This window comes from Branchiostoma floridae, chromosome 1, assembly GCF_000003815.2.
Source record: "Branchiostoma floridae strain S238N-H82 chromosome 1, Bfl_VNyyK, whole genome shotgun sequence".
Classification (NCBI taxonomy): Eukaryota; Metazoa; Chordata; class Leptocardii; order Amphioxiformes; family Branchiostomatidae; genus Branchiostoma; species Branchiostoma floridae.
The window spans coordinates 10,127,172-10,140,768 of NC_049979.1; the positions used below are offsets into that span (position 1 = coordinate 10,127,172).

The 13,597-nt window shown below is 39.7% G+C and overlaps 1 protein-coding gene across 2 annotated transcripts; it reads right to left on the reverse strand.

Annotated features, from left to right (window-relative positions):
* Positions 1-1,276: 1,276 nt before the first annotated feature.
* On the reverse strand, positions 1,277-13,560 carry LOC118430392 (coiled-coil domain-containing protein 82-like). 2 transcript variants are annotated; one of them, XM_035841250.1, is made up of 10 exons: positions 13,453-13,560; positions 11,690-12,858; positions 11,071-11,228; positions 4,822-4,939; positions 3,533-3,633; positions 3,061-3,126; positions 2,710-2,814; positions 2,405-2,500; positions 2,107-2,208; positions 1,277-1,938 (listed from the first exon to the last, which is right to left on the reverse strand). In XM_035841250.1, the coding sequence occupies exons 2-10, from the start codon at positions 12,819-12,821 to the stop codon at positions 1,855-1,857; spliced, it is 1,962 nt and encodes a 653-aa protein (XP_035697143.1). In that variant the 5' UTR covers positions 12,822-12,858; positions 13,453-13,560; the 3' UTR covers positions 1,277-1,854. The 2 variants fall into 2 exon arrangements, with proteins under 2 accessions (XP_035697143.1, XP_035697149.1); XM_035841256.1 differs by lacking the exon at positions 13,453-13,560 and adding an exon at positions 13,362-13,414.
* Positions 13,561-13,597: the final 37 nt, after the last annotated feature.

The window sequence follows — 13,597 nt, forward strand, 5'->3', positions numbered from 1 at the left end:
TGTCCATGTAGACTGTACTGCCCACGCCCAAAAACAACTTGAACCAAGGACCTCCTTCCTAAAATTGGGCACCCAGCAATCTGAAAATAGACACGTAACGTTAAATAAATACGTAAACCTGGATCGTGATAGGCCTGGAACTGTTTCAAAAGTTGAAAGAATTTTGCTAATTGTTTGACACGTGACACCTCCAGCTTGCAGCTATCTTGACATGAATGTAATATTGCTTTATCCCAAGGTTGAAAGGGCTCTCAATATTTCACCCATCAATCATGATTCCGATCATGTGATGCAAGTAACACTTTTTTCATTGCAGACGACGTGTACAGAAGAAAGCAGGCGGAGCGACAGTACGAGGCTGCAGCCACAGAAAAAAGCAACAATCAACATCAGTGATGAGCTTTTGATATCAACATTGCAGTCCCAGAAGAAAGCACTTAGTTAAAACCTTGTCTTCTGTAAAAAGATACTCAGCAAAGTATAGACATTTGACCATCTTTCTACAAAGTTGACAACAACCATGCCAGCGGGAGTGCCGTGGGGACCATACCTGCGCTTTCTGACAGCCAGTATGCTGTCCATGTTTGCTGGTGCCCAGGTCATGCACAAACTGTACAACCCTGACCTGTCCGTTCCCGAGGTGCCCCCCAAACCCGGGGAGCTGAAGACAGAAGTCCACCAAGTGTGGAAGAGACCAAGCACAGACTCAAAGAGCAGCAGTTCAGATGACAATGTTTCGTCATAGTCATGTGTTTTGTTGGCTCAAGTGACTTGGAGGTTGGAATATGTTCGCAACATTTAGATTGATATTGCCACAATAAGGACTATTTTGGATGAACCAACTAGTTACTGTGTAATTCTTCTGCTATACAGGATACATGTACATGTTAAAGAATTTAGTCATCTCCATCTTGTCTGAGTCCCCGAGAGAAATTTATGATTTGTTACTGAATGCATCAGTGAATAAAGTGGAACTTTACTATGCTGAGTCAGAGATTCTGAATTGGAAAACCAGAATAGCTGCCACTTGGGATAACACTCCAGTTTCACAGAATCACAGGCACAGTGGCAGTTGGCTCTATCACACTGATCGAACAACTTGTCACACCTAAACCAGTCATATCTTACTAAATAATTGATTGTCAAAGTGAAACAAATATGTGACAATTTTTCATAATCAGCAAAATGCTACTATCCTACAAAGCTAGGCGTGTATAAAAGTGGTCACTGTAAACAGCTACTCAGCTGCATGGAGTACACACAACACATCACAAGGGTGAAAAATAAGTTCTTTATTGCCAGACACCATCAGCTGCATTTTGTACTGTGTCAGACATCTGCAAAGGTAAGTTTTCACTGCAAAAATGGATTCAATCTTGTCTGCATCCAGGCATAAGAGCTGTTATACATATTCTTTAAAATCGTACAAATCCATAGATCCACTACAAAGTTACTTTAAAATATTTTCTGAGTTCTCAAAAGAATGGATATACTAATCTGCTGTGACTGTAAATTTCATTAGTATGCTGTTACACTCCATGACGTACATAAAATCTAAAAATCTACAACCTTGTACAAATGCTGTCATAATGAACACAGTAATGATAAAGATTGAAATCAAACTTCTTGACTCTTGTGAATTCATAATGTGCTATCATCTTTGGTATTCCATATGTGGTTAAGTATCATGGTTCCACAATTGATAACAAAATATAAACATCCAGCTTCACAGAATTTTTTGTGTACTTGCATCAAAATATACAAATCAGTTAAACCTTAATACAATGACAAAATTGCAAATTACATTAAAGCTGTACCCAATTAAATGCAGCTGGTCAAGAAGCAAGAGTTACACTACACTGCCTTCCAAGGCTTGCTGTAGTCTGCAGTGTACTGCTGGTGAACGTCTTCAATCAGGCCAGTCATCTCATTAAACAACTGAGGAGAGAACAATAATCACCATAAATAATGCAAAGGAGAGCACATTTTTTTGTGTACTTAACAGCAAGTCAAAAATTCTAGAGGTCCAAAAATAGATCTGTATTTCTTTTTCCTCCTCTGACTGGGTCAAATAGCAACGTCAAAGTGTTGGAGAAATACCATTACCTCATCTATCCAGTCCTGGTCTTTTAGACAGCTGTCAATCACCTTGTCATCATCAGGGTCTTCCTCCCCCTCATCTCGCAACATGGCAAGGGTTTTCTCTGCCTACAGATAACACGACAAAACAGAAAAGTGAGATTCTTTTAGGGGTTCTGTTCTGTTTCTCATGTGGCAAAGCCCTGTTGGTAATGAATAACATTAAGGAACAGGTATTAGTATCATGCACAAATACTGGTATAGTTTTCTTTTGAATTCTGAAAGTAAAAGCCAAAAACAATACATTTATGCATGAAATTCTTACCTCAGCTTTACAGGTGTGAAACACCCTGTATCTGAAGTGGTACAGGCCATGGTAAAGTTCTGACCGCTCTTGGCAGAAGCATCCTACATCAAAAGACTGCATAGCAGAAACACAAGATTGTTGCACAAACAGAAGTCTGAACAGAAATTGAATTCTAATAAGATTTGAAATCTATCTTCCATTGAACAAGTTGCAAAGACACCTTGGGTCCTTCCATATTAGTAACAAAAAGGTTGGTAGTGAAATGCCTTATCCCTGTGTACAAATCCTCATTTACACACCACCTAATAGATGGGACATTTTACCTTCTCATAGTTGCCAAAGTCATCATCTTCAAATGTTTCCCTGTCGTAAGGTGTTCCCCTCAGGCTGATGCTTTGTGAGATATGATGATCAGGACGACCACATGCCCGCAAGAACATCAGCATTGATTTGTAGACTGTTTATCTACAGCCAGCAAGTATCCTATGTGACAAAATCTATATTCTTAAAGGACTGAGACATATGATGATTAAAGATGAAGAACAAATCATTAATCACATGATCCAGGCGTTGATAAGCAAGTCATCAGTGACGCAACAAAGATGTTATTATGTACTAGCAGAACACTGAATATGTACTAGTATAGTGATTTGCGGAATGTTTTTTTTACAAACCTGACAGTCCATCCAGCTATGATGACAAGGCTGATTAGAGTAGAATGGGTGCATTTCAATGGCTTCCTGTGTCAGAAAAAACAATTGTACACATGTGAAAAAAAGCTTCTTCATCCTTCTAAGTAATGGTCAGTGATGGGTAGATTTTGAAGGTAGCACAGAAAAATATCCTATACATGTATAGGCATTACATACAAGGCAACAATGTTTGCTTTTTTTCCTCTGGTATATTGAATCCAAATGTGATAGGCTTGCTCTGTATAATGCACAGCAGTGTGAATCAAATAATATATGAGATATAGGTCTTTACACACTGCAGTAAATGACTTGCTTTCACTAATCAGGTGGATCGTTCTTGGTATTTTTATTACGCAACATAAAAGAAGTAATACTTCATAGTTGTTTGATGCAAAAACCGCAAATTCTCTTTGCAGACATTGACAAAAGTCGCAGGGAAGTTATAGGGTCTTACTTTGAAGCTCCTTCTCCAGGCAGTACTGAATACCAGGTTTGTGGCATCCTGAAGCCTGTGCAGCACTTCTGCAACGTTATCTCTGGTGTCATCTGGAATGTCTGATCAAATATGAATACAACTTTAAGTCTTTAATAATAGTAATAGTTAAAATCAAATCCAAAGTTCATATGTACAACCTCAATGTCTTTGCACAATCAGTATGACTTACGAAGTGCAACAACAAAGCTATTCATAACGTTTCTAGTTAAGCTATGGCTAACTTCCTTGATTGATTTTTTTTTTTTTTATTCAGTAGTACGAACCAACACAACACAACACAACACATCAAAACAAAACAAAGGGACATCAACTTGTCCCAAACCGTAACTCAAAACAGAAATAAACTGAGGTATTGATGCAAATCATTGGATACAGAAAGTGCCCCATTTGCCTCTGTGCTTCTCTAGATTTCCCCTTCTCATTGCAATCAAATACTCTACTTCTTGAAAGAAATGGACGTACTTAATAAAGGACTGGGAACTTAAGTGTCCGGACTGTCTTCTTTTGTATATGAACAACTTAGCTAACAAGATTATAAGATTACCAATTATAGGGGCCCCCCGATTTAAGTTTCCAAAAATAACATTGAAAGAGTTAAGGTTTAAATGTTGTCCTGTTTTTTCATGAAACCAAAATTTAACATCATCCCAAAAAGAAATCAACTGAGGGCAGTCCCAGAAGACATGACAGTATGTTTCTTCTTCTAAATGACAGAATGAGCATAAAGGGCTATCTACAAGTTTCCATATGTGTAAAAGCCTATTAGTGGGCAAAAATTTATGAAGAAGTCTGTATTGAAAATATCTTGTTACTGGATCTATAGTACTAAATATCAAAGAAGTATAAACTATTTTCCAGGGAATAGGTGTATCAAAGAGGTACAGCCATGATATTTGTACATTGTGTGGACTATCAATAAGGTTTTCAGAAACAAGAAAAAACTTATACATATCCCTATTAATCTTACTTCTAGTTAACCATTTACTATTGAATTGTTCAGGTCTACATACACAGATGGAGAAGTTTCCTAAAAGTCTAGCTTTCCAGCTTGTTGGTATTGCCATAGTTAATTGAATATAAGTATAGTTGCTACATATTTGACCATATCTATCACAAAATTCATCATATGTCATTATTATATTATCATTATTCAAAATGTCATTCAAAAATATTATATGTCTGTTAACAAAGTGCAGTACCATTCACCTCATTGATACACTTCCATGGGAAGGATAATAGACCCTTACCTCTGTTGAACCTGGCAGTGCGGAGGTACTCCCCTGGGTTGTCCTGCAGGTTGGCACACAGCATCAGCTCCACCCAGCTCTGAAACTTTGTCATCTTTTCCTGATGAACTATCTCTCCCTGATAGATGGGAAAACGGTCATGATATATCAGTACATTGCATTAAGTACAATGTACTGAAATTCCAGGGCTGTCTTCAGGACCAATCCTTCTGCCCCAGGACTGAAATTTGCTAGTGGGGATCAAGGACAAAGATTTTTTCTCTGCCCATCCCTGTGGAGGAAATGGAACTAAAAAATCTAAAGCTGGAGACAGCCCGTGAAATCAGCTGGTAGAAAAGTTTAAACTCGTTTAAGTTAATTAAAAGTGGGACCAGTGGGGCAAAAGTTGACAATCCCTGTAAATTCTTTTTATTGTCGCCTGGTTAGCTATTTGATCACTATGAAACAAAAATTCTAAAATAGATTCATTAACTTCTTTAATCCTCAAACATGGATGCATATTGGTAGTCCTTTGAGCAAAAATAGGGTTTTGTTTTTTTTTATTCGGACAAATAAGACATAGAAGACAGACATAGTGGTGACGCACTCAAGTTGGGAACTTATATTCACGCCACCACTATACACGGTGGTCAAAAAGGCCCTCAAAAATCCTCACTCGCAAATCATGCATATGGATGAGGAAATCAATGTCAATCATCCATTTCACTACTGGCAACAATAGCTGATTGGTTTACGCCGTTGTAGGCGGGGATTACGTTTGTTTTGGTCGCTCCAAGTGGAGCTATTTTTTGACGCGAACTTGCTCCTTTGATATGCGCGTCTTTTCTCCGCCCCCATTGTTCTCCGCTTACCAAGTTAACAATACCTGAGCTTTTCTGTCGGTCATTCTCACGCTGGAGCTCGGCATTGAAACCACCGTTTTAATTCTTTCTGAACTATATATTTGTCTATATATCATATTCACCCAACATGCTAAAACTAAACCTTAGGTGAGCAAAGATCGAAGGAGTTACCGTCACTCCCACAGTGTGCGTCACTCCCGGGTCACGCTTTGGACGGAGCAGTGGCCATCGTTTACAGACACAACCCGGACAATTATCCTTGCCTTTTTTTACACACACACGCAATTGAAACCTACGTGTTTTGATAAACGTGTTCTCTCAAATAACAAACTCCTTATATTCTCGTCATTCTGTAAATGAACTAGGTCCATACCAGCGCTTGACGTGGCGAATGTATCGATATCGGTAGTACGCTGGGCATTGTATGGTAAACTTTAAACTGGCGTCCTTTGCCCCGAAGTTTTCTTTGTTTAAATTATACCTTATACTATAGAATGGATTTGAAGTAGTAATAAAACGGATGGTAACACGGACGAAAGCATAGCAACCGCAACACTATGAAAATTCACCCAACTTACCGTGACCTTCATTGCCGGGCGCAGCTGCAAGATTCAGCGGGGGCGGCGTAGAGCCCGCCCGACCGACCGTAATATAAACACAACCCCGGCCTTTCCTACGGAAGTCTAATATTCTCTCTCTCTCACTCCACACGCGCACACACACACACACACACACACACACACACACAACTGAACGACAGAACACCAGTTTAGTTTGTTGGTGAAGTGAAATCTATATTTTGAACATTTGCACGGAAGCTTACCGCACACGGGAGAACGTAATGCACACTGACCTCTCGACAAAGTGCGTCTTCAAATAAAGATTCACGAACCGGCGTGTCTAGTCCTGTCCTACAAAATAACTAAAAAAAGAAGAAACTAGAGTTCGGCGACCTCATACCTCCATGAAAATTTAGAGCTTTTGTAAATTTCATGCAACTGACTAAGACATTAACATAATTTATGCATGGTGTTGTTCATCATTGACAAACGTACACATGTCACAATTATAAAATTCCCATTATTAATCATAAAGCGGTTTTGCAATTTCTACATAAATTATGCAAATAAGTTCCTCATTATCATATTTGGTATCTGCTTATATTCCACCTATCATATTAACATGTGTTACATTTATTGAAGTCCAGTTATTGAAAACAATGGAATTATACAGTTTCCTCATTAATTATGCAAATTAACTCCTCATTTGCATAACATGTATATCATTATGAACATCTTTGCCTAAGGTACTTGCATGCATAATATGATGCCAATCCGTCAATCCTTTCTGCAGTTATCCTCTTTGGAATGTCTTGACAAAAACGCCCCTGCAGTTCCCAAATTAAATGTTAGGGGCTGAAACTTACCCCACTTTGTCATGACACTAAAAGCTATCTACCACCCAAATGCCACGACCATATCACGTACGGGACAAGAGATACATTGAAAAAATTGCTATGATAGAATATTCTCATTAATTATGCAAATATACTTCTATTTTGCATAATTAGTATTTAATCTTGTACAACATTGTCTAAGGTACCTACATACCAAAAATCATGAAAATCCGTTGTTCCCTTCTTGAGTTATCCTCGTCAGAAGGTTTTGACAAAAATGCCCCTGCTATCCCAAAACTAGACGCTAGGGGGCCAAAACTTACGTCATTTTTTCCTGAGCACAAGAGCTATCTAATACTTAAAAATCTTGACCATAGCATGTTCAGAACACCGAGATAGCAAAACCGGAAGTTGCGCTGCAGTACCAAGGTCACACACCAGGGGGCCCAAAATTGACCTTGACCTTCGTCTTCCCAACTCCTACCCACATATTAAATATCATCGTAGTCCATCAAGAGGTTCTCAAGTTATGATGACCACAAATATGCGGACACACAGACAGACACACACACAGACACACACACACACAGACACACTCAAAACTATACCTCCATTTTTTCATGGAGGTAAAAACTTCGTTCTCCGCTATTTGTAGAAACAATTTCATATTGCCGTGAATTTTGTAACAGAATCTGCAGTTCGCAATTCACTAGGCTTCGTAACATTACACACCCAAGCGTTTGATGTGCTATCGGCTTGCATACGCTAGACGAAAAAACTCAACTTTTGGCGCCCTTGGTAGAAAAATGAAAACGGTTCAATACTACAAAGAAACTATCAAAGAAGCACAGTAGTAGATCAAACTTTTGTGAAGTAGGGGGTCAGATATGTAGTGTTGTTACCTGACGGCGGAACCGGATGAAACCGGTTTTCTCTTTTGTTTACAAAAGACGCCATTTCACTATTTGGGACCTCGTTCAAAATTTCTAAAATAATCTTAACTAAGGGAGAAAGTGCAGCTGTGAAAGTGCACTAAAGATCTTGTAGAATTATTGGTAGCTTAAATCTTGCAGACACAACAAACTGTACAAATAATTTGCTACAGCCGATTCTCTCTCAAATTTCGCGCCCGGGACGACAACAAGGGGGCACGCCAGCTCATTTCCATATCACTGCCGTCCCAGGTAAGTTGTTTTTGTAAGAACGTACGGAGGCGAGAAAAAACCGCTCTGATGTTCGCCGACAACCTAATTATAAGTCTAGAGCATAGACATTCTTCCACGTGAAAATCTGAACAAAACGTACAATTCGTATTTTGAGCCATATCTACCGATAGTTTACACTTAAGCTGACCAAAAAAACTTCATCGTGAAGAAAAAACTATCGCCGCCATCTTGGAGAAAAATCAATCGATTCTCTTCCATCGCTGTGGAACTATGGGACAAAACGTAGTGAAAATGTGACAAAATTAGCTAAAATGTCGTAGACACTTAAAACTGCATAAGGTGGAATATTCTTAGAGGTCCTAAAGTCTAAAGCATAGGTCAAAGCTTTGCTAGGTGCGTAAAATAGAGCATTAAATTCAAAGTTCAAAGTTCAGTGACCTAAAACGACCTCCAATACGCACATGGAACAGCGGGCGATTTGAAGCGTTTTGCACATGGTCATCCCAAATAATTGAGATATTTTTAAGGCGAACTAATGTAATTTTTGTGTGCATATATTTTTTTCCTGATGTGATAATCATATCGTGCGTTATGTTGGATGAAATTTGTGTTGTTTTTTTCACACCGCCACCGCTCGCGCGGGCCGGCTTGTGGGCGGAGCACTCTGGCCTGGCAACGCGGATAATACCCTAGCAACGTGACCACCGTGATACATATATACAAAGACTTAGACATAACTGAACTAAGCGAAATACAAAATTAAGAAAGATATAAATAATACTAACATCGAGTAAAAATTAAATGATGTGTAACAAAAGTTGGTATAAGCGCATGCCGGTTCCCCTACCCCAGTAACAAAAGATCAGATTTGCAGAGAACTAAAAAGTATAAATCAGGATATAAAACGTTTAGATATTGTAATAAAGTTTTGGGTTAAAGTAAGAATTTTGGAATTTAAGAAATATGAGAAAGAAGGACTTCCATTAAGTAATAAGGAAATATGCATATTTTCGGAATGTGTAAATAAGTTAAATGACTGTCCTAAAAGCCGAGAAAGTTTGCCGAGGAGAAGTAACCTTTGGTCGGTGTAATTTGGGCAGTGAAGTAGGTAATGGGAGACTGTTTCGGATCGGCACCCGCAGCTACATGCTGGGCTGTTACGTAGCCCTCGGGAAAAGAGACTGGAGTTCAAGCTGCAGGTGCCGATCCGAAGACGAGTCAGCAGAAGACAGGGGTAGCGGGGGCCATGACTAAGGTATTTACATTTAGCCGGGCGGAATTGTTTGAAGATAAAGGTTTTAAACTGACTAAAGTTTAAGGAGCGGGTTGAGGGGTCGAGGTTGTTCCAGTGTGACATACAGTATGGATAGAAAGACTTTAGAGAGCGGTTTGTCGAGAGATTGGTAGACCTTAGGTTTAGCTTGTTACGTAGATCATATGTACATTCAGAAGAAATAGCTGGGGGGACAAATTCTAATAGATAATCACGAGTTAAACCGTTAACAATCTTGAAGAACAAGCAGAGACGATGGACATGTCTTCTATCTGATAACGTTTCCCAACCCAGCTCCTGACGACATGACAAATACGACGACCCCCTTATGGCACCTGTCACGACAATTGAGCAGTGATATTGGATACGTTCAATGAGATTTGATTGCTCACTTGTAGTGCCGTGCCAAATGACGTCGGCGTATTCGAGACATGGACGAATGTATGACTTATATAGCGTTTCCAGAACATTGCGGGGGAGCCTAAATTTCAGACCACTGAAGAGATCAACACTTTTTGAAACTTTGGAAACAATATGATTGACATGTGCATCCCAAGACATATTTGAACTTAAAATCACTCCGATGTGTTTATGGGTGATAACAAATTGGATCACACAATTGTCAAGATAAAGGGGTGGGTGAACAATGGGATGTCTTTTGACAGAAATACACATTTCTTCAGTTTTCTGTGGGTTCAACTCCATGAGCCATTGACAGGCCCATGAGTGAATTTTGGACAGGTCAGAGTTTAGGATCGCTGCAGAATCAAAAGGGTTCTTAACTATCTCGAGAAGAGAACTGTCGTCGGCAAAGAGGTAGGGTTGCGAAACGAGATCATTTACAATATCATTGATGTATATGAGAAAGAACAGTGGGCCTAATATAGAGCCCTGTGGAACGCCTGCATTGGTATTGAGCCAGGATGAAGACTGACCATCTATGACAACACATTGTGATCTTTTGCTAAGATAACTCGATATCCAATTTATGAGTGGCCCTTCGACACCATTACATTGGAGTTTAAAAATAAGTCCAGAATGCCACACCCTGTCGAAGGCACGGGAAAAATCAAGAAAGACTGTTCGCACATCGTATCCAGACTCTAAAGCATTTAAAATAGTTTGTGTAAAGTGGGCCAGCTGGCAAACTGTGGAATCACCCTTCACAAATCCTGATTGGAAGCGATACAGCAGATTACTGCTTATGAGATGATTGTATAAATGTTTGTAAACAATTTTTTCAAGTACCTTCGACAGGGCGGGGAGAAGAGATATCGGTCGGTAGTTACTTTTTTCTTGTGGATCGTTCTTTTTGTAGATTGGTATGATATTGGCAAATTTCCATATTTGGGGAAACGAGCCATGAGTGAGTGATAGATTAAATACATAGGAAATCTTATCCGCTATCAATGGGGTGATCATTTGCAGAAAATAGTTGTCGATATTGTCGTAACCATGGGCCTTGCCAGTGTCGAGATGTTGAGTCATGATTTTCGTTAACTTACTCCATTATTTCCCCCAAGAAATTTAAGACACGATAGCATGTTTCATGATACCATTTTAGTTACATACCACAGCATCTTCATCTTCCTGGACTTCAGGTCCATCCTCTTCATCGGTTTCATCATCAGGAACAATGAAGGAGTCTTCAGATTCACTCCTGATGACATCAGTTTTCTCCTCTTCCTCCTCCTCCTCCTCTTCAGATTCACACATGCTTCTGTTGATACCTTAATTATTTGAAAAATAAAGACAGATAATTTAACTCAACAACTACAAATAAGTAACAAATCATGGAGAAAAATGGCAAACTGTCATTCTATAGCAGGAATAGTCTAACGTATCCACCAACAAACCAAACATGATCAAACAAAGGCAAGAACATTTATGCTATCTGCATGATCAAAGGCCCTACTGTGCTCAGGTATGCCTATAACATCATGGTTCTTTCAGGTAACCGCAGCATATTGTTCATCATTGCACCAGAAAAATCAATACATATTATCTTATACATGCTGCACAACGAAAATAAGAGAAAAGACTTAATTGAAAAAAAAAAAAAAAAACACAATAATAAGGGATCTGATGGAAATGACTGACTTCATATCTATTACAAAAATGATTATAAAAATACCAGATTAACAGAGATTTTTCCTTCACTACAACTGTAAAAGAAGTGAAGTTCAGCTACCTTGTTTCTTCCTGTCTCTCTGTCTCTTAAGCCTCTCCAGGGCCGTCAGCTGCTTGTCCTGTATGGCGGATGTTCTTGCCCTTCTGCTTGGTGTGGAAGATTTACCATTTTTGTTGACTGTTTTCCTACCATCAGAGGGTTGGTTTGTGACAGAAGTCTTTCCCCTGTCTGCTAGACCTTCTCCTGTCTGATGGGTGCTACTCACACTTGCATCTTCACTCCCAGCAGCAGGATCCTGAGAGGATGACTCGTCATCTCTCACTACTGCACAGTGCTGGGTGTTGGGCTGACCGTTTTTGGTTGAGGTGGCTTCTGACTGAGCACATTCTTCAGTCATACTCCTCTCTGTGCTGCCTTCGTCTGAGCCGTCGCTACTGTCAGATGCAAGAATGATCCTCCTCCGCCTCTTCTGCTGTCCTTCCTCATCTGATGAAGACACTAACTGGGCTGAGCTCTTCTTCCTCTTCTTGGCTGAGCTACTTACTGCAACATCATCTTCATCAGAGTTCCTCTTCGCCTCTTCAGAAACACGTCTTGACCTGCCGTTTGTTCTCCTCCTGTTCTTGTGCTTTTTTACCTCTTGTGAGCTGGGGTTGGAGTCATCAGTGTCATGACTTGATGAACTTGCATTTGTGGTCTCACTATCATCAATAAAATCATCACTTTCCTCTTCTGATGATGATGAAACAGCATCACGTCCTGCTGTGTATCTCCGCTTTGTTGGAACCCTCTTGCTCCTGCGAGTTGGAATGCTTCTCTTCACCTTCCTTCTTCTAATATCCTGTGATTCGTCATCAGAGTCACTGAGTCCCATTTCATCCCACACAGACCCGTCTGACTCATCTGCGTATTTTACCCCAGCATCCTCATCTGAAGAATATACATCGTCCATATCTTTATAAGAGACCTTTGGTTTCTTAGCGGTGCGAGTGCTTCTTCGTGCTCTTGGAGCAGCAGATCTTCCACCTCCTTTTCCTCTTCTCTTCATTGTTTTGTCCCCAAAGTTGAGCTGCCTCTGTTCCCACTGTGCCTTGCCTTGAGAAGACCTGCTTCTGGTGCCTGAAGGAGTTTCAGCCAGGTGAGACTTTGCTGACTGACATCTAGTGGTATGCTTTGTTCTGTAGCATGACATTCTCTTCACTGGTGAACATGTTCAGAAACTTGCCAAACTGTTAGTGTAAACAAGGAGGTTTGGTGTTAACAAAAACTGAAACATCATAATTATCATCCATTTGAAAATAAAGTTATTAGCCTATTGGTTATTCATTAATCATATTGTTTTTGGGTACAGGTGGGTAGTCCCTTCAGCCCTATATGGTTGGTTTCATGGACAGAATTCTAACAATTGACAGGTAAACAGAAAAGAAACTTAGGACTAACATTATGGGTCATAAAAAAAGTGAATTAATATAAAAATTCAATTGTAGGAACAAAATTTATCATACAGAGTAAATGGACGTCAATGATAACGTTAATGGTTAATCATGGACAAAAATGCTAATCAAATACATGCATGTGGCTTAGTGGGTTACAGATAATAACAGTTTCCAGATCTGTGTGGAGAATATGAAAAGGGGTGTGAGGATGAGGGTGGGAGGGGGGCCAAATGATATAACATTTTGGTCCTGTCAGTTCTAAATGACGAGTAATATTAGATAGTAGCAGTCTACACCGGATATGCACTTAGTGCCCAGGATGTTGTACTAACACATCAGATGACCCACTATCTGTAGTCCGCGATGATCAAAACAATAAACCCCTACCTCAGTTCAGGTAAAAACACACATACCATTTTCCCAGGCTCTTCGCGCCAAAACTTGGCCAATGAAGCAGTGGCTTTCAAAGGTCAAAGGTAATTTGCATGTGCAATGAGCTTGCTGGCATGTATGAACACGTCCCGAAGATACC

Excerpts from the sequence above, each read along its gene's own strand:
- LOC118430392 (XM_035841250.1), bottom strand. The coding sequence starts at position 12,821 with ATGTCATGCTACAGAACAAAGCATACCACTAGATGTCAGTCAGCAAAG. Across the intron at positions 4,940-11,070 it reads AGGAAGATGAAGATGCTGTG|GGAGAGATAGTTCATCAGGA; the intron begins GTATGTAACTAA and ends CCCATCTATCAG. Across the intron at positions 2,209-2,404 it reads TTCACACCTGTAAAGCTGAG|GCAGAGAAAACCCTTGCCAT; the intron begins GTAAGAATTTCA and ends TGTTATCTGTAG.